Source organism: Salmo salar, chromosome ssa09, assembly GCF_905237065.1.
Source record: "Salmo salar chromosome ssa09, Ssal_v3.1, whole genome shotgun sequence".
NCBI classification, from domain to species: Eukaryota; Metazoa; Chordata; class Actinopteri; order Salmoniformes; family Salmonidae; genus Salmo; species Salmo salar.
Genome location: NC_059450.1, coordinates 72,126,605 through 72,154,497, shown reverse-complemented (window position 1 = coordinate 72,154,497; position 27,893 = coordinate 72,126,605). Strand labels below are relative to the sequence as shown.

At 44.7% G+C, this 27,893-nt stretch overlaps 3 protein-coding genes and 1 non-coding gene across 7 annotated transcripts in view; 2 read left to right on the top strand and 2 right to left on the bottom strand.

Moving 5' to 3' along the window:
- Positions 1 to 73: 73 nt before the first annotated feature.
- On the top strand, positions 74 to 145 carry trnap-ugg (transfer RNA proline (anticodon UGG)). The gene has a single exon. It is a non-coding gene; the product is annotated as a tRNA-Pro (tRNA).
- Positions 146 to 1,002: 857 nt separating this feature from the next.
- Positions 1,003 to 6,927, bottom strand: ints10 (integrator complex subunit 10). 2 transcript variants are annotated; one of them, NM_001173588.1, is made up of 18 exons: positions 6,500 to 6,746; positions 6,250 to 6,317; positions 6,059 to 6,162; positions 5,822 to 5,961; positions 5,652 to 5,733; positions 5,381 to 5,536; positions 4,979 to 5,153; positions 4,692 to 4,861; positions 4,410 to 4,549; positions 4,172 to 4,325; positions 3,977 to 4,059; positions 3,705 to 3,857; positions 3,503 to 3,611; positions 3,341 to 3,420; positions 3,063 to 3,225; positions 2,808 to 2,901; positions 2,384 to 2,452; positions 1,003 to 1,836 (listed from the first exon to the last, which is right to left on the bottom strand). In NM_001173588.1, exons 1-18 carry the CDS (start codon positions 6,626 to 6,628, stop codon positions 1,680 to 1,682), a joined length of 2,226 nt encoding a protein of 741 aa, NP_001167059.1. In that variant the 5' UTR covers positions 6,629 to 6,746; the 3' UTR covers positions 1,003 to 1,679. The 2 variants fall into 2 exon arrangements, with proteins under 2 accessions (NP_001167059.1, XP_014067638.1); XM_014212163.2 differs by lacking the exon at positions 2,384 to 2,452 and having other exon boundaries at positions 6,500 to 6,927.
- A 380-nt stretch (positions 6,928 to 7,307) lies between these two features.
- LOC106611695 (mitochondrial nicotinamide adenine dinucleotide transporter SLC25A51) lies at positions 7,308 to 13,959 on the top strand. Of its 2 annotated transcripts, none has more exons than XM_014212171.2 (2): positions 7,308 to 7,503; positions 10,631 to 13,959. In XM_014212171.2, exon 2 carries the CDS (start codon positions 10,706 to 10,708, stop codon positions 11,642 to 11,644), a length of 939 nt encoding a protein of 312 aa, XP_014067646.1. In that variant the 5' UTR covers positions 7,308 to 7,503; positions 10,631 to 10,705; the 3' UTR covers positions 11,645 to 13,959. The 2 variants fall into 2 exon arrangements, with proteins under 2 accessions (XP_014067646.1, XP_014067647.1); XM_014212172.2 differs by having other exon boundaries at positions 7,323 to 7,511.
- A 9,820-nt stretch (positions 13,960 to 23,779) lies between these two features.
- The window catches only part of LOC106611696 (FERM and PDZ domain-containing protein 1), a 38,111-nt gene continuing 33,997 nt past the window's right edge, over positions 23,780 to 27,893 (bottom strand). For both annotated transcript variants that reach the window (XM_014212174.2, XM_014212175.2), the window contains exon 17: positions 23,780 to 27,820. In XM_014212174.2, the coding sequence (XP_014067649.2) occupies positions 25,254 to 27,820 (2,567 nt within the window). In that variant the 3' untranslated portion in view covers positions 23,780 to 25,253. The remainder of the gene's footprint in view (positions 27,821 to 27,893) is intronic.

Sequence of the window (27,893 nt, the reverse complement as noted above, 5' to 3'; positions counted from 1 at the left end):
ACATTCCTTGTCCTGTCATTGTTGACACGTAATAGGTGAATGTTATAACATTGTCCCTTTGAGTTGTTGGTAGGGCTTGTTGGTCTAGGGGTATGATTCTCGCTTTGGGTACGAGAGGTCCCGGGTTCAAATCCCGGACGAGCCCGAATTTTAAAACGTTTGGGTTTTTGTCGTTATATGTTTGTAAAAATGTGTTCTCTTGATTTATCTTTTTAATCAATAAAAATCAATAAGTTAAATCTAAAAATTCCTATTTTATAATGAAGCCATACATTGAGTAATATATTATCATAGCCACCAGTCGATGCCAAATCCACAGCAAAATCGCGACTTCATTGCGTGTCAAACTCCTCTATCTCTGCCCATCACTGTGTATTCGGCGCATGTGACAAATACTTTTGATTTGATTAATATAAGGAACTTTAAACGATTTATGCTTTTACTTTTGCTACTTAAGTATATTTAAAACCAAATACTTTTAGACTTTTACTCAAGTAGAATTTTACTGGCTGACTTTCACTTTTACTTGAGTAACTTTCTATTAAGGTATCTATACTTTTACTCAAGTATGACAATTGGGTACTTTTCCCACAACTGGTCAAGAGCCTGCTCTTGCTAACCTGGAGAACTCCGGCGGGGGGCTCCACATCTGTCACCATGAGGGACTTCGTCCCAGGGAAGACGATCGTGGAGAACATCATCCAATGTGTGGAGAGGAGCCGGCGATGTGTGTTCATCCTCTCTGGCCACTTCGTCCGGAGCGAGTGGTGCTACTACGAGCTGTACTTTGTTAGCCATCAGCGGCTGTCCTGTGGGTTTGACAGTGACATCCTGGTGCTACTGGAGCCTCAGTACATGATCCCTTCCAAGTACTACCAATGAAGGCTATGATGGGCAGGCACACCTACCTGGAGTGGCCCCAGGACAGAGGCAAGCATAGGCTGTTCTGGGCCAACCTCAGGGCTGCACTGCAGTGGTGGAGAAATCAAGAAAGAACTGTTGTTTCCAACCAGTCAGGTTTAATGGAGAATTAATATAAACTACATTTATTTTACTACAGCTTTATAAAAAAGAAAAACAATAAAACGTTACCTAACAATATCAAGCTCACATTTGTCAACTTTCCAACAATCTCACAATGATTTGGAACCTCTATTTTTTTCACACGCTTCACAGAATTATCCAACTAGGCAAAATAAACAAAATGTATCAAGATAGCCAATGAAAGACACACTAGACAGAAAATACAGACACACTATACACCACCAATACCAGTTAAGTATCCTCAGAAACAGTTTGCTCCCCAAGTACAGAACCTTCTCTGAAAGTACATCCTCTGAAAGTAACCTTTTAAGTTTAAGGCAAGAAGCACAAAAAGTGTCCAATATTTTACCCTCATGAAAATAGCACCATAAATAAAACCTTGAAAGAGGAAAACAAAGAATCTGCCTCTTTCTAATTATGTGTGTTATTTGGTCATAGAGGCTGTTCAGGGGTCAGGAGTTCATTTGTCAGGTCTGATGGAAGACGACGATGGTCTTCTGGGCACACAAGCTGCAAGGAAGACCAGGCTTTCACTGTGGACATTAGACCCATAAGCCTGGGCTCCTGGTCTCAACAGGTTCAAAAGTCAGATGTCTGAGGTTTAAAGGTGAAGGGGTCAGAGGTTAGGTGTCATATCAGGGCAGGGACTGGATGATGATGATCTTCTCGTTGACACAGAAGCGGTGGAGGACAGTGTACAGGTTCTCCCCGCAGCGTGACACCTGTCTCTCCATGGCCAGACGGAAGTCCTCCTTCACCCCTTTAGTGATGCCACGTGTCACCGTGTGGTGCCTACAGGGCAGAGGAAGCCAGACAATGGGCGTGAAAAAGAAACCATTTCTAACATTTTCATAGAAAAACACATGTTCATAATTTTAGAAATCAGACACTTGATAATGTTCATTTTTCTCCAAACCTCTACAGTAACAGTTGAAAACACCAATTTATCAACGATAAAACATAAAATGACACAACATCAAGGAAACAACATGTTTCCCCAAATACAGTATTCATAGTTTTGAGATGGAATGAGAGTATAGGGTATCTACCAACCAGGCAAAATTTAGACGGGGAAGATTCAACAACATCAAAAACAGTAACACATAGTCAAACGTGAATGTTCACAAATGCAATGACAACTACAGATATGAAAAATACAACCAAAATTGACTTTAAAAACATCAGTAACGACCACATAAACGGATGCAATGGGTCAAACGCCTTCTCCAAAATAAAACACGACAAGGACTCGATGAAAACGACAGACCGAAAACCAAAATTAGGTTTGGGGCAGAGGGATGGAGAGAGTGTTTGGGGTAGGGGTGGTGGGCAGGGGTACCTGTCGGTTGTCTGCACCCCAGGTAGCAGCAGGGTGTTTAACTCCCCACCCAGGGCGGGACTAGGGTTCCTGAGGACAGTAAACACCAACATTCATCAACTCACGCTCCGGGTTAGAAGTTGCCCTTAAGCACAAATCTAGGATCAGCTTACCCTCTAAAAATCTTTACGTTTAACATTAAGAGGAAGCATGAAACTGATCATAGATCAGTGTCTAGAGGAAACCTCATTCTACTCCTCAACTCGCACAGAGAGTGGTTGCATTCAAACAACCTAAACAACTTTTTTTCGACCATAGATAGACAGCGCTTTGTACCTCTAACCCTTTCTCAACATAACGCCTGACAGCTGAGCTGCTATTCGCTACATCTATGTGAGCATGACTGCGTAAAATACATAAGCATCTGCCAGTGGGAGGGGCTTACTTGATTAGCATTCCCTGATTGGGCAGTAGTTCCAGCTGGACCCGCCCCCCCTCCGTAGTGCGCAGGTATGCAAACTCCTCCAGCATATCAATATCTGAATGAGTTAAAGTCAAACAACAGAGAGAAAAAAGCTCAAAAGTGTCTGTAATCCCCAGTCGTTCTCATATCTGCTCAACCAACTCGTTAGTCTTGGATTGTTTAGATATAAAATAATAATAATAATATTGTTTTAGCTATACTGTATGATAAGGATACTGGTGACGTAGTTGAAGAAGTTCTCATACTGGAAGCTGCCCTGCTGACAGATCTTATCAATGGCTTTCAGGAACAGAGACTCGCCCTGTGGCCAATCGTGTTGCAGGAGCACCACCACGTGACCCAAGGAGAGGTCGTCTCGGCTGTCCGTGAAGGCACGAAGCTGATTGGATGAAAATGAAAATAGGTTATTTGAGTTTAAGGGGAATTAAAACCTGCAGACCCTTATCAAAATAGTTCTGTGTTTAGCGTTATTTGTCAGGGCAGTGTTGAGGTACCTTGAAACAGGCGAACATCAGCTGAAGACAGAATGGCAGAATCGCTTTACTCGTACAGGGCAGCAGCCTCAGATCATTGCCTAGCAACAAAAATACACCACATTGTAAGCATGGACATAAAACAAAGACATTTGAAGATATCTCACACACAGTGAAACTTACCTTTCCTGGGCTTGTTTCTGTCTTTGCCCGATTCGTCAGTGTTCTTGACTGGGTCCTGGTTTTGGGGGACCAGCCCACCAACTACATCAAGTAACTTTTCACACGCCATCTGATACAGACGGAGACACAGAAAAACAGTGACGCAATCTCTCTCTGGTTGTATGCATGTTTCTGGATGAGCTCTCTGTATGTGCATACCCACCCTGTACTCTCCCAGTGCGTAGTGGCAGGAGGCCTGCTGTATAAGGGTCCTGTGGTGCTCCAGGTTACCCTGTCCTGGGGAGCTCTGTCCAGGCAGAGGCTGCTGAAACCCAGACATCTGGAGTAGGCTGGACAGGGCCTTACGGTAATGACCCTGGGGGAGAGGACACACACATTGGCATTGAACACAAATCCATGGACATACACAGACAAACATGTACATACAAAACACTGATGAACTCCTAACGAACAATGATCATTATTTCTGTTTACCTGGTATATGATCATATCTGTGAAGAATATTCTGAACCACAGCCAGTTGTCTGTCTTCCAGGAGGAACAGATCTTGTTGAATTCTGGAGAATGGGTGTGAAAACATTTCATCAGAACGACAGACATTTGCTTAGACAGGACACACATTTAGAGAGCACGCAGTTAGGAGCTGGGGGATGTATTTGGAGGGCGTACCGGTCCCCAGGCTGTCGTGGGACTGGAGGAGATCCCAGCTCTCCCTGGCCAAACGGAAGCTCTCCAGAGTCTCTGCCCACCCGGGCATCTCTGTTTTGTTGACCATGATGTTCCGGCCACGCCCCTTCCCCATGCCCTCGTCATCGTCTGAGCTCTGAAGAAACACACCCAAATACATTCATGAGCATGTACACACACACACACACAGTCCACAATGACATCTCATCTATCCTCTCACCATGGTCTTCTCGCGGCCGTCGGCCAGTTTGCGTTTCTTGTGAGCGTGTTTCCCTGCTCCTCTCTCCAGTTCTACCTCACTGTACACTGAGCTCAGGTCCTCCAGCAGTATCCACGACCCAGAGGCCAACGCATTCACACCTGCAACACACAAACAACCTCACTGTAAACTGAGGAGCGCCTCAAACAGAATCTCCACAAGACCAACGCTCAAAGGACAAAATGGACAATTTCACAGTCATGTGAATACAAATACATATGAACACACGGGGGAGAGACTGACCGTGAAACAGAGCAGGCTGTACAGCTGAGACGTAGAGGTAGGCACTGCGGAAGAGGACCAGCGAGGCACAGATGACCACCTGACTGCAGCACCGCGACCTGGTCTCTCCCTCTAGACTGGGCAGGTAGCAACACAGCTCCTTAACCCACTGCAGCATCTCCACGTAGCCCCTACAAAACACACACATGCATAGAGTATGTATAGGCTAACCACTCACACTCATAAGTAAACACACACACATTCACTTTAGTTACACACACATACTGGGAGATCATCTGTGCTCCTACCTCTGTCCCTTGTCCGCCTGCCACTCGCAACGAGCCCCCACCACTGCCAGGATATCCAGCAGTCTCTCCCAGGGCTCAGCCACCAGCGACGACTTCTCTGACAGCCCCTCAATCACATAGCGCTGGGACCCCCGAGACACACTGGGAGACTTCATTCCACCACCCTCCTGAGAGCCTGAGAGAAGGGAGAAGATGAGTACAGAGCAACGTCATTGGACATTGAAACACGTGAAAATGGAAAGTGTAAGAAAATGTGCAGAAAGAAAAAAGGTAGAAATTGAGGAGGGTAAAACAAAAATCATAAAACTAGCTGATGGCATGCAAGTAGTAGCAATGTGGAGATGGCATGCAATGAGAAAGAAATTAGATCAAATGCAGATATTATAAATAGTACTCAGCTACCGTTTAGGGCTTTGCCCTGCAGCTGTCCGTCAGCAGAAGGGCCCCGCGTGACATAACCGATGTAGAACTCTGCTGCTTTCAGCATGTACTTCAGCAGCAGACTGGCAGGCAGACGCATGTCCACGTTGTTAATGATCAACGGGAGAACGTCACACACTGTGAGAGAGGAAGAAAAGTAACATAGAATGCATATATAGTTACTTTACATTTGTCTTCTTTTGAGATCCAAATGTTCTAGGTTTTGATAATCTGATTCAGAGAAATCTCTCACCAAACAGCTTCCTGAAACAGTTGACAGGTGTCTCCAGTTTTTCAGCCGTCTCCGCCTCCAATAGGGAATCTCCCAAGTTGACCTAGAATGCGAGTGCAAACAAAGCTACAGATAAATTATTCTGTGTTATTGAACACGGTGTTGAAGGTCAGAGGTGAGAGGTTACGTACCCCGTGTTGGACCACAGACTCTGGGAAGCGCCTGAGCAGTAACAGAAGCATCTCAGCCTTCTCCAGGGTGTTGAAGCACTGTTCTGTAGCCTTCAACAGCACCTCACACTGCACTGGGCCGGGCAGGGTTTCAAACAGACCTACAGTAAACACACACAATACAATGTTAACACTTCTAACATTTTACCCAATCAGGAAAGATCTCATGTAGATCTAACACACACACACAGTCCTCACCTCGTAGGAACTGAGCTTGTTTGTCCTGACAGTCACTCCGCAGGGCAGCTGTGATGACAGTAATCTCCCGCCACACAACAGGCTGATCAGGGAAATTGATGAACCTGAAGGACACAGCACACACAACAGCAGTTACATCAGTCATCAACAGTACTGTGTGCCGAAGTAGCGAGATAAGAACTTTCACTCACATGTCATACAGCAGTCTGCCCGCTGAAGCCGTCTTCTCTGCATTTCTCTCAATGGTGTACATCTCATGCTGTCAAGACAAGAGACCAATGTGACATTCCATTCCAGCCTTCGTGCCACAAAGCCAATGACCAGACCTCTTGACAGAGACTAGCTTGACTACTACATGTGTTCCAAATGGCTCGTTAGTAATTTGTCAAACCCGAGTTTAGTCCGCTAGCGTTTCAATGTCATTCACTAGACGCAGCTTACCTGAATATTGAAGTCCGTGGGATAGAGGGTTCGGGCGGTTATCAGCCAAGCCTTGGCTGCACACGGGTCCTCGGACACTAGATCCCGAGCCCGTTTCACTAAAAACTCGCAGTCCTTTTGTGCTGACATATTTGCTCGTATTATTGAAGTCCGTGAGGTACAGGGTTAGTGCGGTTATCAGACATAAACAAACCAAAATATGAATTTCCTTTTTGTTGAAACTGGGACATTTGTTTATCGCTCCGCTCAATGGCAACCTTTTGATGACATCACGACTTGCAGTCGCAGATGTGATGTCACTGGGCTCGAGGGATCATATTTCCAGGTAAATGCAGCCACTTGGTGTAATGACAGAATATTGCACTCATAAAATGAAGGGCGAATCTTGAGGAAAACGCGTCAACGCAAAATAAACATCATAAAAAGCACGGCTTTATTAAATAATAATAATAATAATGTAACCTTGATTTAACTAGTCAAGTCAGTTAAGAACAAATTCGTATTTACAATGACGGCCTACCCCGGACGACGCTGGCCCAATTGTGCGCAGCCCTATGGGACTCCCAATTACGGCCGGATGTTATACAGCCTGGATTCGAACCAGGGACTGTAGTGACGCATCTTGCACTGAGATGTAGTGCCTAGACAACTGCGCCACTCCATTCTAGTCATGGAGTTAACCCTCAAAATATAATCCATTCGAGATGCAAATGTTATTTTGTCAAATATACATTGTAAACCTGTTTCAAGAGAACCAACAGGAATAGCCTAAAATTTTCCACCAAAAACTGTGGTGGAAATGAAATGAAAACATGTTTTTTTTTGCGCAGGCGCCGTGGTCGTAGGGCATGCCCGCTATCTGCATCGCTGTTGGTTTTCCTTCCTGCCTGTTTCACCAGATTCACATCTGAAATCGACACAGCAGACTGTACGACCTAAAATAAGATATTTTCTGTGGTAAAATTACGGTTTCTTCGTGTCAAGGCAAAAGGCAACGGCTGGAGGTAACGCGGCAAGTAAAGTTGGATACGTGGGACATAGTTTTTAAATATAGTATTATAATTAGCTTTTTCACTTTTTTTTTACGTTTACAACGACAGCTTGTGTGGTTTAAAAACAAGTCAAGTTGTCAGCTTTGACACAGTAGTGCAACATGCTAGTTAACGTTAACTAAGTCGCTAGCACAAGGCCAAAGGCCTGCAAACTGTAACTAGCAGAGTCAAAAGGCTGTTAATAACAATAGCTTGCTAATGAAATCTTGACTGTCAAGATTAGCCATGTCACTGGCTAGTAATGGGCCCTCAAATTGATGTTAGCTAACTGGCTTGTTAGTTTAGCGACACCCCTTTCACCTGGTTAACACAACCACAGTCATAATTATGGATAAACTCCGCCCATTTCCACTATTTCTCTAACATTTCATGTGAAACCTAACCATAATTAACCAAATGCCTAACCATAACCTTAAATTAGGACCAAAAAGCTTTTTTTTATTATTGTTAATTTTGACTTTGTGGCTATGGAATCTGACTTAATACCTGTGTTGTCTAACGTTAGTCTAGTGGAAACCCGTTCAACAATCATTTAGCGTTTTATTCTACCGTTCTGAACAGGAAGACAAATTTAGCAGACAGTTTTGTCCTGTGCTTTAGAGTTCGTAAACAAACTAATTCAGAATAATTAAGATTGGATTGTGCAAGTGTGTAATCTTTGGAAATAATACATTATGATAGATTACAACTCAGATTTGAGCATGTCTTTCTTTCAACTTTGTGTGCTTCATTTGGAAGGTGCTTCACATAGCATATCCATGACAGCATTGGCATGCAAATTAGGAGTTCCTAGAAGGCGTTACCCAAGATCCTATAGCAAGAGTACAATGATCAGACCTGTTTTTTTACAGAGTCTGGTTCAGGACAGTTAATTTGTACAAGGTGACAACTTGACCTCTAATGACCCTTCATTGACACTTCTACCACCCTCTGACTTACACTACATGACCACAAGTATGTGGACACCTGCTCATTAAACATTTCATTGTTAAATCATGGGCATTAATATGAAGTTGGTCCCCCCCATGCTGCTGTAACAGCCACTCTTTTGGGAAGGCTTTGCGCTAGATGTTGGAACATTGCTGTGGGGACTTGCTAACAATCAGCTACGAGCATTAGTGAGGTCGGGCACTGATGTTGGGTGAGTAGGCCTGGCTTGCATTCAGTGTTCCAGTTCATCCCAAAGTTCTTCCACACCGATCTTGACAAACCATTATTGTATGAAACTCGCTTTGTGCACTGGGGGCATTGTAATGCTGAAACAGGAAAGGGCCTTCCCCAGACTGTTTCCACAAAGTTGGAAGAACAGACTTGTCTAGAATGTCATTGTATGCTGTAGTGTTAAGATTTCTCTTCACTGAAACTAAGGGGCCTAGTCCGAATCATGAAAAACAGCCCCAAACCATTATTCCTCCTCCACCAAACTTTAGTTGGCACTATGCATTGGGGTAGGTAGTGTTCTCCTGGCATCCGCCAAACCCAAATTTGTCCGTCGGACTGCAAGATGGTGACGCGTTATTCATCGCTCCAGAGAACACTTTCATTGCTCCAGAGTCCAATGGTGGCGAGCTTTACACCACTCCAGCCGACGCTTGGTATTGCGCATTGTGATCTTATGCTCCCGACGAACAGTTCTTGTGCTGACGTTGCTTTCAGAGGCAGTTTGGAACTTGGTAGTGAGTGTTGCAACCGAGGACAGACAATTTTTACGTGCTACAGCCCTCGGCGGTCCTGTTCTGTGAGCTTGCGTGGCCTACCACTTTGTGGCTGAGCCGTTGTTGCTCCTAGACGTTTCCACTTCGCAGTGACAGCACTTGCAGTTGACCGGGGCAGAAATTTGAAGTCACTGAGCTCTTCAGTAAGGTCAATGTTTGTCTATGGAGATTGCATGGCTTTGTGCTCAATGTTACACACCTGTCAGCAACGGGTGTGGCTGAAATAGCCAAATCCACTCATTTGAAGGGGTGTCCACATACTTTTGTGTATTTAGAGCATGCTCTGTGTGTAGGACCTTGTGTTTTCAAGACAACTAGGCTGCATAACATCTAGGCAGATGTATAAATTGTGTGTGTTTATTTATATATATATATATATATATATATATATATATATATATACACACACACGTCATTGATTTTAATTCCCCTTCTGATGAACAAATAGCGCCTTTCTCTAAGAACCCTTGTACATTAGACCCAAGTGTTATGCAATAATTCTTATCACTGAGGTGGTAACGGCGGCAAACTTCAATAGAGGCAGCAGCACTTAACTGGATTGTGTTAGTTCGTGGTGCACTGGACTGCATTACCAAACCTGCTTACACAAGATCCTTCTTACATTGGCAACCTGGTCATTGTTTTATAGAATATTAGTATCAACACTAGTCCTACCCAGGGGCGAATAACTGCCCCCTCTCATTGAAGCCACGGCAGTTGAAGGCCGAATGCGGTACTGCAGGCATTGTTAGCAGTGAAGGAAAAAATAAATAATTTAGAAGACATTCATGGTACCAATAATTGCTTCTAATACACCAGATGTATGTCCTTGAACCTATTTATTTTAAAATCGCACACAGAAGTTATAATTTAGTTGCTAATGGGAGCCTGCTGTATCCCGGTCGGCCTTCAACTTGAGTTACTCAATGAGAGGGGGCAGCACTGAGCTAGACTGCAACGTCACTTCCTGGCGTAGCTCAAACTGTGAATGTTATGTCTCCATGAGACGCCATTGTAACCGACTTAATTTGGCTTCAATGCGATATTGAGTTTTCACATTGGAATGAATGGTGTCAAGTGATCGATGGCTTTATCCATTCATATAAACAGTCATTGGTCCTACCGCAGTGCAGAACCTAATGCCTTCTGGATACAAGCCTCGTTGTCACACAGTCCTTCTCTACTATGCATGAGGGAGTTTTTGCAGACTGGTTGACCATCCATTTACAATGTTATTATAGCCATGGCATGTTTTGCTGAGAGGAACAGGAAGCTTCCATTCACAGTTTCAGCATCAATAGATAATATTGCGTTTTAAATATGTGGATTTTCTATTTAATTTTTTTTTAAATTCCCTCCCACAGGTTGAAAATCATCCAAGAGGTCGTCTCCCCAGCGGTGATGTTTGTGGCGTAGGCTCAGGGTGTGTCTCACCTCCCATGGCTGTTACCACCATGGACCCAGAGTCAGCCCGCACATCACAGCCCCAGGGCTCCCTTGGTAAAAGTGGTGGCTCCCTGCTATCTGTCAGGGGTTTGGGGGCAGCGCTCACCCCTCGAGGGAAGCACTATGCGTGTGGTTCCATAGCTGCCTTCACCAACATCATGGTGACATTCCCCATCCAGAAAGTTCTGTTCAGACAGCAGCTGCACGGTGTGCGGGCCAGAGAGGCCGTCGGACAGCTCCAACGGGACGGGATGAGGAACCTCTACAGGGGGCTGCTCCCTCCTCTTCTCCAGAAGACCACCACGGTAGCCATCATGTTCGGCCTGTACGAGGACTTCTCCCATGTCTTACTGGACCAGTTGTCCACAGGCAGCGGCATTCCCGAGCTGGTGACGCGGAGCTTTGCAGCTGCACTGGCAGGCACGGCAGAGGCTGCCCTGATGCCGTTTGAGCGGGTGCAGACTCTCCTCCAGGACCACCGGCACCACGGCCGCTTCCACAACACGGCCCACACCTTCCGGACGCTCCTAAGCGAGTACGGTGTGAAGGAGTGCTACCGCGGCCTGGTGCCAGTCTTAATAAGAAACGGTCCCAGTAACATGCTGTTCTTCGGGCTCCGCGGGCCCATCAAGGAGCAGCTCCCTGAGGCCTCCAGCCGGGCCGGCCACCTGGTCAATGACTTTGTGTGTGGAGGGGTGCTGGGGGCGGCGCTGGGGATCATGTTCTACCCGCTGAACGTGGTGAAGTCCCGTGCCCAGTCCCAAGTTGGGGGCGCGTTCCGGCCTTGTGGGGAGGTGTTAATGACGGTTTGGCGGGAGAGAGGCGGCAGCGTGGCCATGCTGTTCAGAGGGGCCCACCTCAACTACCACCGCTCCCTTCTCTCCTGGGGCATCATCAACGCCACATACGAGCTGCTGCTCAAAGTGTTCTGATACTGAACGGGGGATAGAAAGAGGGGGAGGTGTAGAAAGGGAGCGGGAGAAAAAATGAAAGACTTGGCTAAGTGTTGTTTGAGGGTGAGGATCCCCATTAGCTGTTGCACAAGCAGCAGGTCCATACAGAGCATCAATAGACAAGAACAGCTCAAGGACAGAACTACATAAAAAAGAATTACCGGCACCTATAGCATTCATATCAATGCATACACACAAACTATCTAGGTCAAATAGGGGAGAGGCGTTGTGCCGCGAGGTGTTGCTTTATCTGTTTTTTGAATTGATGCTGTCTCTTGTGTTTGGCACTTGAAACTGATGTGCCCACTGCCCACCCAAAAAGGTTCAGATAGTTTATGTGGGGGGTAAGTGTCTACGGCAAGCAGAAGAGGACAGCGGGTATCTGAAAGGTGAAGTTTCTCTACTGACAATGGCCATCGGGTCAGTGTGAGATTAATTGCTGGTCTTGTTTAAAGTCACAGTATCAAAGTGAGAGGTCTGGGTCCAACGAAAGCCTTCAATCTTTTTTTTTATTTTTATAAATGTATCAATTGAAATGGATTTGACAAATGATCGACATTCTGTAAGTACCTTTCCCATTGTAGTCTGATGTGTTACCCAACAAAGTTTCAGAGGCGGTTTCATAGGGGGTAAGCCTTTTCACTGACCAAGAGCACCTCTTAAAGAACTGTTCATTGTATTGACCAGTGATTCTGTGTGCATTGATTATTAGTCCCTTCAACCCCTGCTTTTCCTGCTCTGGTTCTCTGACTGTGAGCTCTGCTATTTACCATGTCGGTCATCTTGGATTCAGATTCGACCCTGTGTGGCGTACGACCCTAGAGGATTGCGGCGTACGACCCTAACTGTGTTTGTCCTGTAGGTATAGCGCTCGCCAGCTTGTAGTCCTAAAACACGGAAATGAGTTACCTCTGGTTCGTTCAGCCATTCCTATAGGGAAAATGAATGGGGAATGAATATGGTTTGGGGATAAACGCCGAAAATAAGGTCAGCATTTAACACAGGCTTAGAAGATCTTATACGTTGTGTTCTATGCGATAATATCAGTAAGTTAACAGGACCTTTATGAATTATGAAGACTGTGCTTTTTTTATTAAATAAATGTGTCAATTCACAAGTGATGTTAGCTGATGATTATTATCTCATAGAACAAAATGACAAATCTCCTAAGCCTGTGTATACCACAGACCTTTATTCAAAAACCCTACAAAAACTCAATTTTGCCATTGCCATGGTTTGTTGGACAAAGCCTGAGTTAGTGCCTACCAAAAGATGCTGTTACTGTTGATCTCGATAGTGCTTTCTTTTACTTGAAAGATGATTGGAAAAAGCAGTAGCTTAGAAGCACAGGGGAACTGGACTAGGGAAGTGCTATATTTCTTCACTGTTATGATGTCATCCAATGCCAATCTAAGCAAATCTTGAAAATGTTTGTCAAATGTGTGTTTAATTAGCATATTCCCGAAGTACTACTTGTAGTGTTTGTCTGTCAAAGTGTTGACAAGTACCCATTGGTTTAAGTATAATTCAAATGTACTTGTTACCCATAACTTCTTGTCCTTCATGAAATGGACTGAAAAAACGTGAGGCAGTGAGACACATTTGGCAATATCTTATAAAAATGACACACCAACAATACAGGAACACAAATGTTTTGCCTATCAATTTATACTTCCATCTCTCGATGTAATCCTTCATTTATACACTTGTTTCTCTCATATGTATTTTTCCCTTGCTCTCTCTTTCTCTCCATTCTTACTGCTGAACACTTGTGCACACCTCTCTGCCCATAACCCCTGTTGACATAATGGGCTCAAATTTTAAGCTTCAGTAGAGGCAGTCGCCGTGCAGCAGCCCACACTGAATATGACAGGCCAGAATAGGGAAGGCATGCTGCTAGGGGATTGAGACTGGGTTAGAAAGAGGGCACTGGAGGAGTATGTGAAACTAGTATGAGCGAGACTGAATGCAGATGAAAGTGAGAATGAGAAAAGGGATGGGGAGTAATGTTGTGGCACAGAAAGTGAAATCTGCCATTTCATTTGACCCTCTCGTGATCTGTATGCCTTCTGTATTTTCAACAACAACAATTCTTAGTGCTGAATAAGATCAGTACAGTTTTCAGTTCGTTTTCTAGCTTTGAAGGTACAAGTATGTTTTACTGAGTATTTCAGTAAGAACTGTCACTAGGCTATTAAATAAAACATTTCCAAATTTCAAATTAATGTGCTGCTAACCAAGCCAGCAAGCATTGAAAATAAACAGTTAAAATGTCTGAACGGTTGAAAGAGAAAGCATACCCTTTGGTCAATTTGTGAATAATCTGTCATTTTTCCCCAATCAAAAACAAGTCATGACATTCAATCATATTGTGAAGATACACTATATACAGTCCCTTCGGAAAGTATTCACACCCCTTGACTTTTTCTGTATTTTGTTGTGTTTGCAGCTTGAATTTAAAATGGATTAAATGGAGATTTTTTGGGGTCACTGCCCTACACACAATACCCATTAATGTCAAAGTAGAATTGTGATTTTTCACAATGTTAGACTAAAAATGAAAGGCTGAAATGTTTTGAGTCCATAAGAATTCAACCCCTTTGTTTAAAAAGACCAGGGAGGTTTTCCAATGTCTCGCAAAGAAGGGCATCTATTGGTAGATGGTTAAACATTTTCAAAAAAGCCATTGAATATCCTTTAGAGCATGGGGAAGTTATTAATTACACGTTCGATAGTGTCTCAATTCACCCAGTCACTACAAAGATCTAATTTTATTGGTCACATACACGTGATTTGCAGATGTTATTGCGGGTGTAGTGAAATGCTTGTGCTTCTAGTTCCGACAGTGCAGTAATATTTAAGAAGTAATATCAAACAAATTACACAACATATACAATACACACAAATCTAAGTAGGAATGAATTAAGACTATATACATATGGACGAGCGATGTCAGAGCGGAACGGACTAAGATACAGTAGAATAGTATAGAAAACAGTAAATCAAATTTTATTGGTCACATACACATGGTTAGCAGATGTTAATGCGAATGTAGTGAAGGCTTGTAAATGCAGTATATACATATGAGATGAGTAATGCAAGATATGTAAACATTAAGTGAATGAGATACCATAGAATACAGTATATAAACTCAGCAAAGAAAGAAACGTCCCTTTTTCAGGACACTGTCTTTAATAGATAATTTGTAAAAATCCAAATAACTTCACAGATCTTCATTGTAAAGGGTTCAAACACTGTTTCCCATGCTTGTTCAATGAACCATAAACAATTAATGAACATGTACCTGTGGAACGGTCGTTAAGACACTAACAGCTTACAGAGGGTAGGCAATTAAGGTCAAGGTTATGAAAACTTAGGACACTAAAGAGGCCTTTCTACTGACTCTGAAAAACACCAAAAGAAAGATTCCCAGGATCCCTGTTCATCTGCGTGAACGTGCCTTAGGCATACTGCAATGAGGCATGAGGACTGCAGGTGTGGCCAGGGCAATAAATTGCAATCTCCGTACTGTGAGACACCTAAGACAGCACTACAGGGAGACAGGACGGACAGCTGATTGTCCTCGCAGTGGCAGACCACGTGTACAACACCTGCACAGGATCGGGACATCTGAACATCACACCTGCGGGACAGGTACAGAATGGCAACAACAACTGCCCGAGTTACACCAGGAACGCACAATCCCTCCATCAGTGCTCAGACTGCCCGCAATAGGCTGAGAGAGGCTGGACTGAGGACTTGTAGGCCTGTTGTAAGGCAGGTCTTCACCAGACATCACCGGCAACAACGTCGCCTATGGGCACAAACCCACCGTCGCTGGACCAGACAGGACTGGCAAAAAGTGCTCTTCACTAACGAGTCGCGGTTTTGTCTCACCAGGGGTGATGGTCGGATTCACGTTTATCGTTGAAGGAATGAGCGTTACACCGAGGCCTGTACTCTGGAGCGGGATCGATTTGGAGGTGGAGGGTCCGTCATGGTCTGGGGCGGTGTGTCACAGCATCATCGGACTGAGCTTATTGTCATTGCAGGCAATCTCAACGCTGTATTACAGGGAAGACATCCTCCTCCCTCATGTGGTACCCTTCCTGCAGGCTCATCCTGACATGACCCTCCAGCATAACAATGCCACCAGCCATACTGCTCGTTCTGTGCGTGATTTCCTGCAAGACAGGAATGTCACTGTTCTGCCGTGGCCAGCGAAGAGCCCGGATCTCAATCCCATTGAGCACGTCTGGGACCTGTTGGATCGGAGGGTGAACTTGCCTTGGTGGAAGAGTGGGGTAACATCTCACAGCAAGAGCAGGCAAATCTGGTGCAGTCCATGAGGAGGAGATGCACTGCAGTACTTAATACAGCTGGTGGCCACACCAGATACTGACTGTTTTTTTTTTTTATTTTAACCCCCCCCCCTTTGTTCAGGGACACATTATTCCATTTCTGTTAGTCACATGTCTGTGGAACTTGTTCAGTTTATGTCTCAGTTGTTGAATCTTATGTTCATACAAATATTTACACGTTAAGTTTTCTGAAAATAAACGCAGTTGACAGTGAGAGGACTTTTTTTTTTTTTTTTTTACATATGAGATGGGAAATGCAAGATATGTAAACATTATTAAGTGACTAAGATACCGTAGAATAGTATTGAATACAGTATATACATATGAGATGAGTAATACCAGATATGTACATATATGTACATTATTAAAGTGACTAGTGTTCCATTCCTTAAAGTGGCCAGTGATTTCTAGTCTATGCCTATAGGCATCTGCCTCTAATGTGCTAGTGATGGCTATTTAATAGATACAGGCGTCCTTCCTAACTCAGTTGCCAAAGAGGAAAGAAACTGCTCAGGAATTTCACCATTAGGCCAATGTTGACTTTAAAACAGTTACAGAGTTTATTGGCTGTGATAGGAGAAAACTGAGGATGGAACAACATTGTAATTACTCCACAATACGAACCTAATTGACAGAGTGAAAAGAAGGAAGCCTGTACAGAATACAAATATTCCAAAACAGCCATCCTGTTTGCAGCAAGGCACTAAAGTAATGCTTTAAAAAATGTGGCAAAGCAATTATCTTTTTGTCCTGAATACAAAGTGTTATGTTTGGGGCAAATCCAATAAAACACATTATTACTGAGTACCATTCTCCACATTTTCAAGCATAGTGGTGGCTGCATCATGTTATGGTTATGCTTGCAATCGTTCAGGACTGGGATTTTCAGGATAAAAATAAACAGAATGGAGCTAAGCACAGGCAAAATCCTAGAGGAAAACCTGGTTCAGTCTGCTTTCCACCAGACACTGGGAGATTAATTCACCTTTCAGCAGGACAATAACCTAAAATACATGGCCAAATCTACACTGGATTTGCTTACCAAGAAGACAGTGAATGTTGGCCGAGTTACAGTTTTAACTTTAATCATTGCTAGATAACCATTTTAAAGTCTTGCCATAGATTTTCGAACAGATTTATAACCAATTTGACAGAGCTTGTAGAATTTAGAAAATAATCATGCAAATAGATATACAAATCTTTTTCTGCACTGTCGATGACGTAAATCATCACATCAGTGTTCTCAAAGTAGTGTACAGTCCAGGTGTGCAAAGCCCATAGAAACTTACCCAGAAAGACTCAGCTGTCATGACTGCCAAAGGTGATTCTCCCATGTATTGACTCAGGGGTGTGAATACTTATGTAAATTAGATATTTCTGTATTTAACTTTCAATCAATTTGCAGAAATGTCCAAAAAACATGTTTTTAATTTGTCATTATGGGGAATTGTGTGTAGATGGGTGAGGAAAAAACATTATTTAATCCATTTTGAATTCAGGCTGTAACACAACAAACTGTGGAATAAGTCAAGTGGTATGAATACTTTCTGAAGGCACTGTATACAAAAGTATGTGGATATCCTTTCAAATTAGAGGACTTGGCTATTTTAGCCACGCATAGCTGATAGGTGTATGAAATCAAGCACACAGCCATGCAATCTCCATAGACAACCATTAGCAGTAGAATTGCCTTACTGAAGAGCTCAATGAATTTCAATGTGGCACCGTCATAGGATGCCACCGTTCAAGCAAGTCAGTTCGTCATATTTCTGCCCTGCTAGAGCTGCCCTGGTCAACTGTAAGTGCTGTTATTGTGAAGTGGAAATGTCTAGGAGCAACAACTGCTCAGCAGCGAAGTGGTAGGCCACACAAACTCACAGAACGGGACGGGCGAGTGCCGAAGCACGTAGCGCATAAAAATTGTCTGTCCTCACTACCGAGTTCCAAACTGCCTCTGGAAGCAATGTCAGCACAAGAACTATTCGTCAGAGATTTTCATTAAATGGGTTTCCATGGCTGATTAGCCGCACACAAGCCTAAGATTACCATGCGCAATGCCAAGTGTCGGCTGGAGTGGTGTAAAGCTTGCCACTGTTGGACTCTGGAGCAGTGGAAACACGTTCTCTGGAGTGATGAATCACGCTTTACCCTCTGGCAGTGTCCCCGTACACAAAGGGAGGTTCATACAGAAATGGTTTGTTGAGAATGGTGTGGAAGAACCTGACTGGCCTGCACAAAGCCCTGAACTCAACCCCATCGAACACCTTTGGGATGAATTGGAACACCAACTACGAGTCAGGCCTAATCGCCCAACACCAGTGCCTGACCTCACTGATGCTCTTGTGGCTGAATAGAAGCATGTCCCTTCAGCAATGTTCCAACATCTAGTGGAAAGCATTCCCAGAAGAGTGGAGGCTGTTATAGCAGCAAAGCGGGGACCAACTCCATAATGCCCATGATTTTGGAATGAGATGGTCGACAAGTAGGTATCCACATACTTTTGGTCATGTAGTGTAATTAACAATTTAGTATAGATTTGTAGAAGTGTAGATGTTTTATAAGAAGACACCCATATGTTTTATAGAAATGCTTCTTAAACCGTTGTGTATGTGTGTCATCATTTGGGTGTGAGTGAGTCAACATTTTCATTGTGAACTTGACGCTTCAGATCTTCCATTTTCAGTTCAGTCATTACTCACTGTTACTGTTCACCTTGTTCTTACCGAAACGACCAGCTAATCCCTATTGACAAACCACACAGGACATTTTGCCATGCATACTACTCAAAGCACACTTTCATTGTATGTCCATATAAGCTTACAAACCATAACTCTAATAATGAACACAATAAAGGGTATGTCTACATGCTATTGTATTAAAGCAATTTCAGGGCAAGAAACATTTTGCCATTCCCCTAATCTCCACTACCCAGAAGTAAAATTCTCGCAACAGTATGTCACTTCCATTTACATGCAGAATCTGTCCACAAGACATTAGCCTTCACCCGAAACGGTAACACCAACCGAACAATCTTACTGGTACAGCCTGTGACTGGGGAAATGAGGACAACCATCAAGCCAAGCCACAGGGCTGGTTAGTATGGCTATGTGAGGGCCTGGATCTGACTGCTAGGTTAAGAAGTCAGACGTTGGAAGATAACGATCAGATTAAGGGCAATGTGACATGGGGACTTTGGTCTGGAGAGAGAGATGGACCGGGCAGAAGGCACAGGCGTGCCCCAGGCAGTTCAGCTAGGGCTTCCCCCTGTAGATTGCTACTGAAAGGCCTTTTGTCTTTCTATGGGTGTTCACTAATCAGGACTAAGTAGGAAAGTGCAGTGTGACTTTTACACATATTCAGAGGTGGATTTTCATTAGCTTGCTTAGGTTCCACTATATTGTTTTTGCTTACACAGTCATTCTGGGTAAGTGATGACTCATGTTAAAGGGATGATGGAAGGAAGCCCAGTATTGTGACAAGCCCTGTTCACAAGTACTGCTACAAATATTTACCCCTGGGTTCAATGTCAGGTCAACATTTCTGTTCCTAAGTCATGGTGAACAGGGCCAATTAATAGGCTTATTATACAGATACAGATCCCAACTGAATATTTGAGAAATGGCTGCTGCCCAGAGCGGTCAAACAGCTTGTTGTGTTTGTGGTTTTACATTGTTCCATAGTGTCTTATCACAAACTACCAGGATAGAGAATGTAAGAGCTGGGCTAGTGGCCAAAACAGCCCAAAATATGACATCATCACATCACATTTGTTTTCAAACAATACTTGAATTAAGATCAACGTTAATGATGAATGGCATGAAAAGAAAATATCCATAATTGATTGTTCTTCCATGAAGTTTCCTGCTCAGTTGGTAGAGCACGGCGCTTGCAATGCCAGTGTTGTGGGTTTGATTTCCACGTGAGACCAGTATAAACTCACTACTATAAGTCCTGGATAAATGTAAACGTTTAATGACATCAAAGACAGATATGGCTTCAGGGAAGTTTCTCTAAAGAGACTAGTTTCTCTGTAGAGTGTATTCCCATTAAATAGTAGATGCACCTCCCTTTCCAACCTGGTCTGCCCTTTTCCAGAGACAGCAGTTAGATCTCACATGCCTTTTTTCTGTTATCTATTTAAACATGTTACATCAATAAATGACTGCGCAGTGTGTTTAGAATCAGTTTCTATCCCATTTTTTTGTCATAGGTACAATATTGAAGTCCCTGGAGATCTAATGGATTTAACTGAGGGAGATGAACAGGTGGCATCAGATGTCGGTGAGCCAATTGGTGGGCAGCACTTTGGATAAACCAAGCTGAGCCAAACCATCCAGATAGTTACAGTGGATTGTGAAAGTATTCACCCCCTTGGCATTTGTCCTATTTTGTTGCCTTACAACCTGGAATTAAAATAGATTTTTTGGGGGGGTTGTGTCATTTGATTTACACAACATGCCTACCACTTTGAAGATACAAAACATGTTTTATTGTGAAACAAATAAGACCAAAAAACTGAAAACTTGAGCATGCATAACTATCCCCCCCCCCAACTCAATACTTTGTAGAGACACCTTTTGCAGCAATTACAGCTGCAAGTCTCTTGGGGTACGTCTCTATAAGCTTGGCACATTTAGCCACTGGGATTTTTGCCCATTCTTCAAGACAAAACTGCCCCAGCTCCTTCAAGTTGGATGGGTTCCACTGGTGCACAGCAATCTTTAAGTCATACTACAGATTCTCAATTGGATTGAGGTCTGGGCTTTGACTAGGCCATTCCAAGACATTTAATTGTTTCCCCTTAAACCCCTCAAGTGTTTCTTTAGCAGTATGCTTAGGGTCATTGTCCTGCTGAAAGGTGAACCTCCGTCCCAGTCTCAAATCTCTGGAAGACTGAAACAGGTTTCCCTCAAGAATTTCCCTGTATTTAGCGCCATCCATCATTCCTTCAATTCTGTCCAGTTTCCCGGTCCCTGCCAATGAAAAACATCCCTACAGCATGATGCTGCCACCACCATGCTTCACTGTGGGGATGTTGTTCTCGGGGGGATGAGAGGTGTTGGGTTTGCGCCAGACATAGTGTTTTTCTTGATGGCCAAAAAGCTCAATATTAGTCTCATCTGACCAGAGTACCTTCTTCCATATGTTTGGGGAGTCTCCCACATGCCTTTTGGCGAACACGAATACGTGTTTGCTTATTTTCCTCTTTTGGCAGGTTTGTTGTGGTGCCATACTCTTTCCATTTTATAATAATGGATTTAATGGTGCTCTGTGGGATGTTCAAAGTTTCAGATATTTTTTTATAACCTAACCCTTATTTGACCATGCTGGTCATTTATGAACATTTTAACATTTTAACATCTTGACCATGTTCTGTTATAATATCCACCCTGCACAGCCAGAAGAGGACTGGCCACCCCTCATAGCCTGGTTCCTCTCTAGGTTTCTTCCTAGGTTTTTGGCCTTTCTAGGGAGTTTTTCCTAGGGAGTTTTTCCTAGCCACCGTGCTTCTTTCACATGCTTTGCTTGCTGTTTGGGGTTTTAGGCTGGGTTTCTGTACAGCACTTTGAGAATATCAGCTGATGTACGAAGGGCTATATAAAAATAAATTTGATTTGATTTGATTTGATCTCTACTTCTCCACAACTTTATCCCTGACCTGTTTGGCGAGCTCCTTGGTCTTCGTGGTGTCGCTTGCTTGGCGGTGTTGCAGACTCTGGGGCCTTTCAGAACATGTGTGTATATATACTGAGATCATGTGACACTTAGATTGCACACAGGTGGACTTTATTTAACTAATTATGTGACTTCCGAAGGTAATTGGTTGCACCAGATCTTATTTAGGGGCTTCATAGCATAGCATATGCATGCACCACTTTTCAGTTTTTATTAAAAAAATAAATAAATTGAAACAAGTTTTTATTTTTTATTTCACTTCACCAATTTGGACTATTTTGTGTATGTCCATTACATGAAATCCAAATAAAAATCCATTTAAATGACAGGCTGTAATGCAACAAAATAGGAAAAACACCAAGGGAGTATATGGAGTGATATTAGTGCTAAAAAGAGATTGACTCAATCTGATTCGGTTGGCGATAATACCATTACATATACAGTTGAAGTCGGAAGTTGACATACACCTTAACCAAATACATTTAAACTCAGTTTTTCACAAATCCTACATTTAATCCTAGTAAAAATTCCCTGTTTTAGGTCAGTTAGGATAACCACTTTATTTTAAGAATGTGAAGTGTCAGAATAATAGTAGAGAATTATTTCAGCTTTTATTTATTTCATCACATTCTCAGTGGGTCAGAAGTTCACATACACTCAATTAGTATTTGGTAGCATTGCCTTTAAATTGTTTAACTTGGGTCAAATGTTTCGGGTAGCCTTCCACAAGCTTCCCACAATAAGTTGGGGGAATTTTGGCCCATTCCTCCTGACAGAGCTGGTGTAACTGAGTCAGGTTTGTAGGCCTTCTTTTAGCACACGCTTTTTCAGTTCTGCCCACAAATTTTCTATGAGATTGAAGTCAGGGCTTTGTGATGGCCACTCCAATACCTTGACTTTGTTGTCCTTAAGCCATTTTGTCACAACTTTGGAAGTATGCTTGGTGTCATTGTCCATTTTGAAGACCCATTTGCGACCAAGCTTTAACTTCCTGACTGATGTCTTGAGATGTTGCTTCAATATATCCACATAATTTTCCTTTCTCATGACGCCATCTATTTTGTGAAGTGCACCAGTCCCTCCTGCAGCAAAGCACCCCCACAACATGATGCTGCCACCCCCTTGCTTCACGGTTGGGATGGTGTTCTTTGGCTTGCTAGCCTCCCCATGTGCAGTTGCAAACCGTAGTCTGTCTTTTTATGGTGGTTTTGGAGCAGTGGCTTCTTCCTTGCTGAGCGGCCTTTCAGGTTATGTTGATATAGGACTCACTTTACTGTGGATATAAATACTTTTGTACCTGTTTCCTCCAGCATCTTCACAAGGTCCTTTGCTTTTGTTCTGGGATTGATTTGCACTTTTCGCACCAAAGTACGTTAATCTCTAGGAGACAGAACGCATCTCCTTGCTGAGCGGTATGACGGCTGCGTGGTCCCATGGTGTTTATACTTGTGCACTATTGTTTGTACAGATAAAAGTGGTACCTTCAGGTGTTTGGAAATTGCTCCCAAGGATGAACCAGACTTGTGGAGGTCTCCAATTTTTTTTATGAGGTCATGGCTGATTTCTTTTGATTTTCCCATGATGTCAAGCAAAAAGGCACTGAGTTTGAATGTAGGCCTTGAAATACACCCACAGGTACACTTCCAATTGACTCAAATTATGTCATTTAGCCTATCAGAAGGTTCTAATGCCATTACATACTTTTCTGGAATTTTCCAAGCTGTTTAAAGGCACAGTCAACTTAGTGTATGTAAACTTCTGACCCACTGGAATTGTAATACAGTGAATTATAAGTGAAATAATCTGTCTGTAAACTGTTGTTGGAAAAATTACTTGTGTCATGCACAAAGTAGATGTCCTAATTGACTTGCCAAAACTTTAGTTTGTTAACAAGAAATGTGTGGAGTGGTTGAAAAACGAGTTTTAATGACTCCAACCTAAGTGTATGTAAACTTCCGACTCAACTGTAGTGTCGATAATCTTACTTATTAGAAATGTCTTGGAACTTGTTTGAATCTGATGCTACAGGCAAATCTGTGTTTAACTTGAACAAAAAGGAGGAGAATGATAGCGTCAATCAAATAGCTGTGTGTCTCATCAAACGAAAGGCAAAACACCCATTTATTTAGTCAAAGTTCAGATTGAATATGTTTACAGAATCTTGACTGGGGCTCTGTCCAGGATCAGTGAGTTGTAAACAGTTTCCAGTCACAGAACAGCTCTGCATTTTACCCACAACACAGCAGGTTGGAAGCAACTGCTGAGATATGTTGCATCCGATTACGTGCAACGTTGCAGAACATTGCAATCCTGAACATACCCGTGATCATAGTCCAGACACTCCAGTATAATACACGGAAGCCCTCTGTATTTCCAGTCACAAAGACTATAAAACATATGCAGGTATTCTTGTCTTTAATGTAACACAATTGTAACAGAGAATGATATGTGGGAGAACAGGGAAGTAGTGGTTATGTTTGCATAGCCATAAACCAAGGATGGACAGATAGACTCAAACTAACACAAACATAGATGTATATCTATCTACAGGTCTGGTACAAACCGAATCAGTCAGTCCGCCCGTCTGCAGAGCTAAACATGGGCAAGTAGTAAAATAGTAAAAATTGTGGCTCAGTGTTAAATGCCTTTGGATCGTTGCTACATCTAGTATGTTTTAACAGTCAGCCTTCCTTGTGCCTTGTCAAAACCTTTTTACAAAATACCAAATTAATATCCTTTCCACTATTCCCACACCCACGCAATGCACCCCAGAAAAATATATGTATCCTTTGGATTCAAAGTTGATATACTGTATAATTACTGCATATAAGCGTTTGGGTTATTGAGTGTTTTCTCCATTCAAGCATTCGCACACAAGTAGTCAGTCAGGAGCCAGAAATGGAACAGAAATAAATAGCTTTCACATGGTTCATTTCTCTTCTTAAAGGTGCAATCTGTTGATTTATTTTATGGTCAATAGTGCTGATTTGATTGTAAACGGAAGGGGTGGGTCTTCGCGAATGTAAAAGTTTGTGTTGTGTTTTACTATTTGGCATAACATGCTCGTTGTACTTTTTCCTAGAGTTCCCAATAGAAAAATCAAAGTTACAGATTGCACCTTTAACTGGAAGAATCATTAAAGCAGCTAAAGCAGACACTAGCCCAGAGGAGGAACAGAAGGTGGGGGGAGGTAGAAGAAACTACAACATCAATAGGCTCTTACACCAGCAAGGACCATGGCGCAAACAGTCATAGAAATTAATACATACATAAATACGTACATACATAATTCATACATACAGTATACAATAAGAAGATAGATAGTTAGTTATAAAATACCTATGTACAAATGCATAGTCCAGATGAGTCCATCGGGAGACCTAGCAGTAATGGCAGTCAGTGGAAGAGGTTATTTTCATCATTTAGGGATGTGTGTGTGTGTGTGTGTGTGTGTGTGTGTGTGTGTGTGTGTGTGTGTGTGTGTGTGTGTGTGTGTGTGTGTGTGTGTGTGTGTGTACTGTATCACCTTAGTTCTGGTAGCGAGAAGGAGTTCAAAAGTTGAGAGGTGTGTGACCTGGCGTGTCCGGCGAGTGCGTCCTGAATAGCTGTGTTAGCGCAAAGACGGAAGAGATAAGCACCGTGCACCGTTTGGCCAGTAGCCTCACCCCCTCGCCCTCTCCCTGTCCATCTCCAGACCCCATCCCACCGCCGGACCCAGACCCGGCCCCGGCTCCAGCAGTCTCCACAGCCCCAACAAACTCCCTGTACAGCCCTACGATCTCCTTCAGCTTGTCCAGAGCCTCCTCCTGGCCCCCATCATCATCAGTGCTCTGGATCTGACCCCCGTTGCGGCAGACGTCACATCCAGGACAGGGGTGTGTTCTCAGGCAGGCTGCGGAGAGCTGCACCAGGGCACTGAAACTGTTGGATAAGGAACGAAGCGCCTCCTCTGGAGCCCAGCCCACACGCGTGGCACGTTGGCACCCTGTTGCCAACCGCCGTGCCTCCGCCTGGAGTAAATTCCTCTCAGGCTCCGTCATGGGCGGAGGACTTGCACCTCCACAGCACGCGGTTGGACCGTCCCCTTGGGTTGGGTTGGGTCCCCCTTCTCCACCCTCATCCTGATCTGTTTTGGAGGGTTCTGATGATGGTGGTGGCCCATCCAGGATCAGTAGGAGCTGATTGATGTCCTGTCTCAGGGAGACGAAGCCCCCTTTCAGCCCCACGTAGTGCTTGTTGGTGAGGGAACGCAGGGAGCCGATGGGGGGCGTGGGGGAGACAGGGCGGGACAGGAGTGGGCTGAGCTCTGAGGAGGTGGTGGAGAGGGTGGAGAGGGGTCGAGGGGTGTCTCTCAGCAGGGACAGGATGTTGGGGGAGGGGATGGGGGAGGTGGGGGAGGCCAGGGGTGTAGAATGGGCTGGTTTGGGGCGCGTGCGTTTGGAGAACTCGTAGATGGTGAGCTCCTCGTCGAAGCCGCAGCCGTCCTCCACGTCACCGCTGAAGCAGTTGGCATAGACGGTGCGGCAGCCGCACGCCTCACGGTGGGCAGGGGGAGGGGTGTGCTCCAGAGAGTCCCCCTCTAGGGGCGGGCCTGAACCGCCCCCTAACCCCACCTCTGAGTGGGGCCTGGACTGAGGCTGCTCCGACTTGCAGGACCCCAGGAATCCGTAGGGTTCTGAGACGTGTGCGCCGTTTTCTCTCAGGGTCAGGTTGGGGTGCGACCCGCTCGTCCCGTTGGCCTCCTTCGCACGCGGAGTCACTTCCTGGAACTCTTTGATGGTTGCTATGACAACCTCTGCTCCATCCTCCACCCCTTCCTTCTTCCCTTTTCCCCCTGCAGTCTCACCAACTTTTGCCTGGGCTGTGACCTTGCTGACCTCAGAGGCGCCGCTGACTGACAGACCGGAGCCGTAGCCGGAAGTGACATCCCCGTTGATGGAGCTGGTGGAAGAGTGGTCCAGGGTGCCCAGGATCTCCTGGGAGCGGGTCATGTACCAGGGCAGGGCCTGGATCCTCCCTCTCAGGGCTGAGGTAGGCAGACGGCCCCCCAGGCTGGATGAGCTGACCCTCAGGTCTGAACCTGACCCTGACCTTCCTGTGCTCTCTGGTTCTCCCGCTGTCCCTTTAGAGGAGGTGGTGAGGGAGGTGGTCAGGCTGAGGGGGGCGTCTGTATTTTTGGGCGACAGGTTCTCGTGACTCAGAGAGACCCTCCTCCCGGTCTGATTGCTCCCGTTGCAACTAACCCAGGGGTGGAGGCCGTTCGGCGGACACATCCCCTCTTTCTCATTTGGTGAGACCGGGATGGGGAGGACTGATAGGGGATGGAGAGAAGGAGGGGAGGGTTTGGGAGAGAGTGGTGGAGGGGTGGCCAGGCTCAACCTGATCTCATCTCCTGAAGCAGAATGTGGAATGGGGGACAAACTTGGCAGCTTTTTCGGGGGGTCCACACCAACCCCTGTTCTGACCTCTCCCTTCAGCAGGGAAACCCTGTTTGTTTTAGTTTCAACATCAGCTGTCTGCTTGTCAGCGGTGACCAGAACACGGTCCTTAGGAAGCACGTGATGAGTCCCGTTCTTAGAACCGTTCTCTTGCTTAGAACTGTTCTCTATCTTAGGCCCGTTCTCCACACCCTGTGGACCAGCAGGGGGTTGCTGGCTCTTCCGTACCGCCGTGATGAGGGGGGAGGCGAGCGGAGGCCCCCCCGCTCCCGAGGTGACTGATTTAAACTCCATGGTGTCTGGTTCCATGGTGTCTACCTCCAGCAGGCCCGCATGGCCCCCACCAGCATCTCCGTTACAGTGGGAGTATGGACCGCCGCTCTGGGGAGACCTCTGGGGGCCCATCTGGGGCTTGGGGGCCAGTTCAGGTTTTATGGGTAGCTGGGGCTTGGGGGCCAATGGTGGAGGCTTGGTCTTGGCATCAACCCTCTGAGTGGAAGCCTGGTTTGAGTGGGGCTTTGGGTCTTGTTGGGTCTCCTGCTGTTTCTTGTGGTCAGCGGAGGAGTGCTTCTTTTTGAGGGGTGAGGGAGGCTCCCTCTCTGGTACCACTGGCAGTCCATTCCCTGTGCCACTCCAGCGTTTACTGCGCCTCTTATTGTCAGCCGCATCCAAACTGTTTTCTGTGAGAAAGAGAGAGAGAGAGAGAGAGAGAGAGTGAGAGAGAGAGAGAGAGAGAGAGAGAGAGAGAAGAGA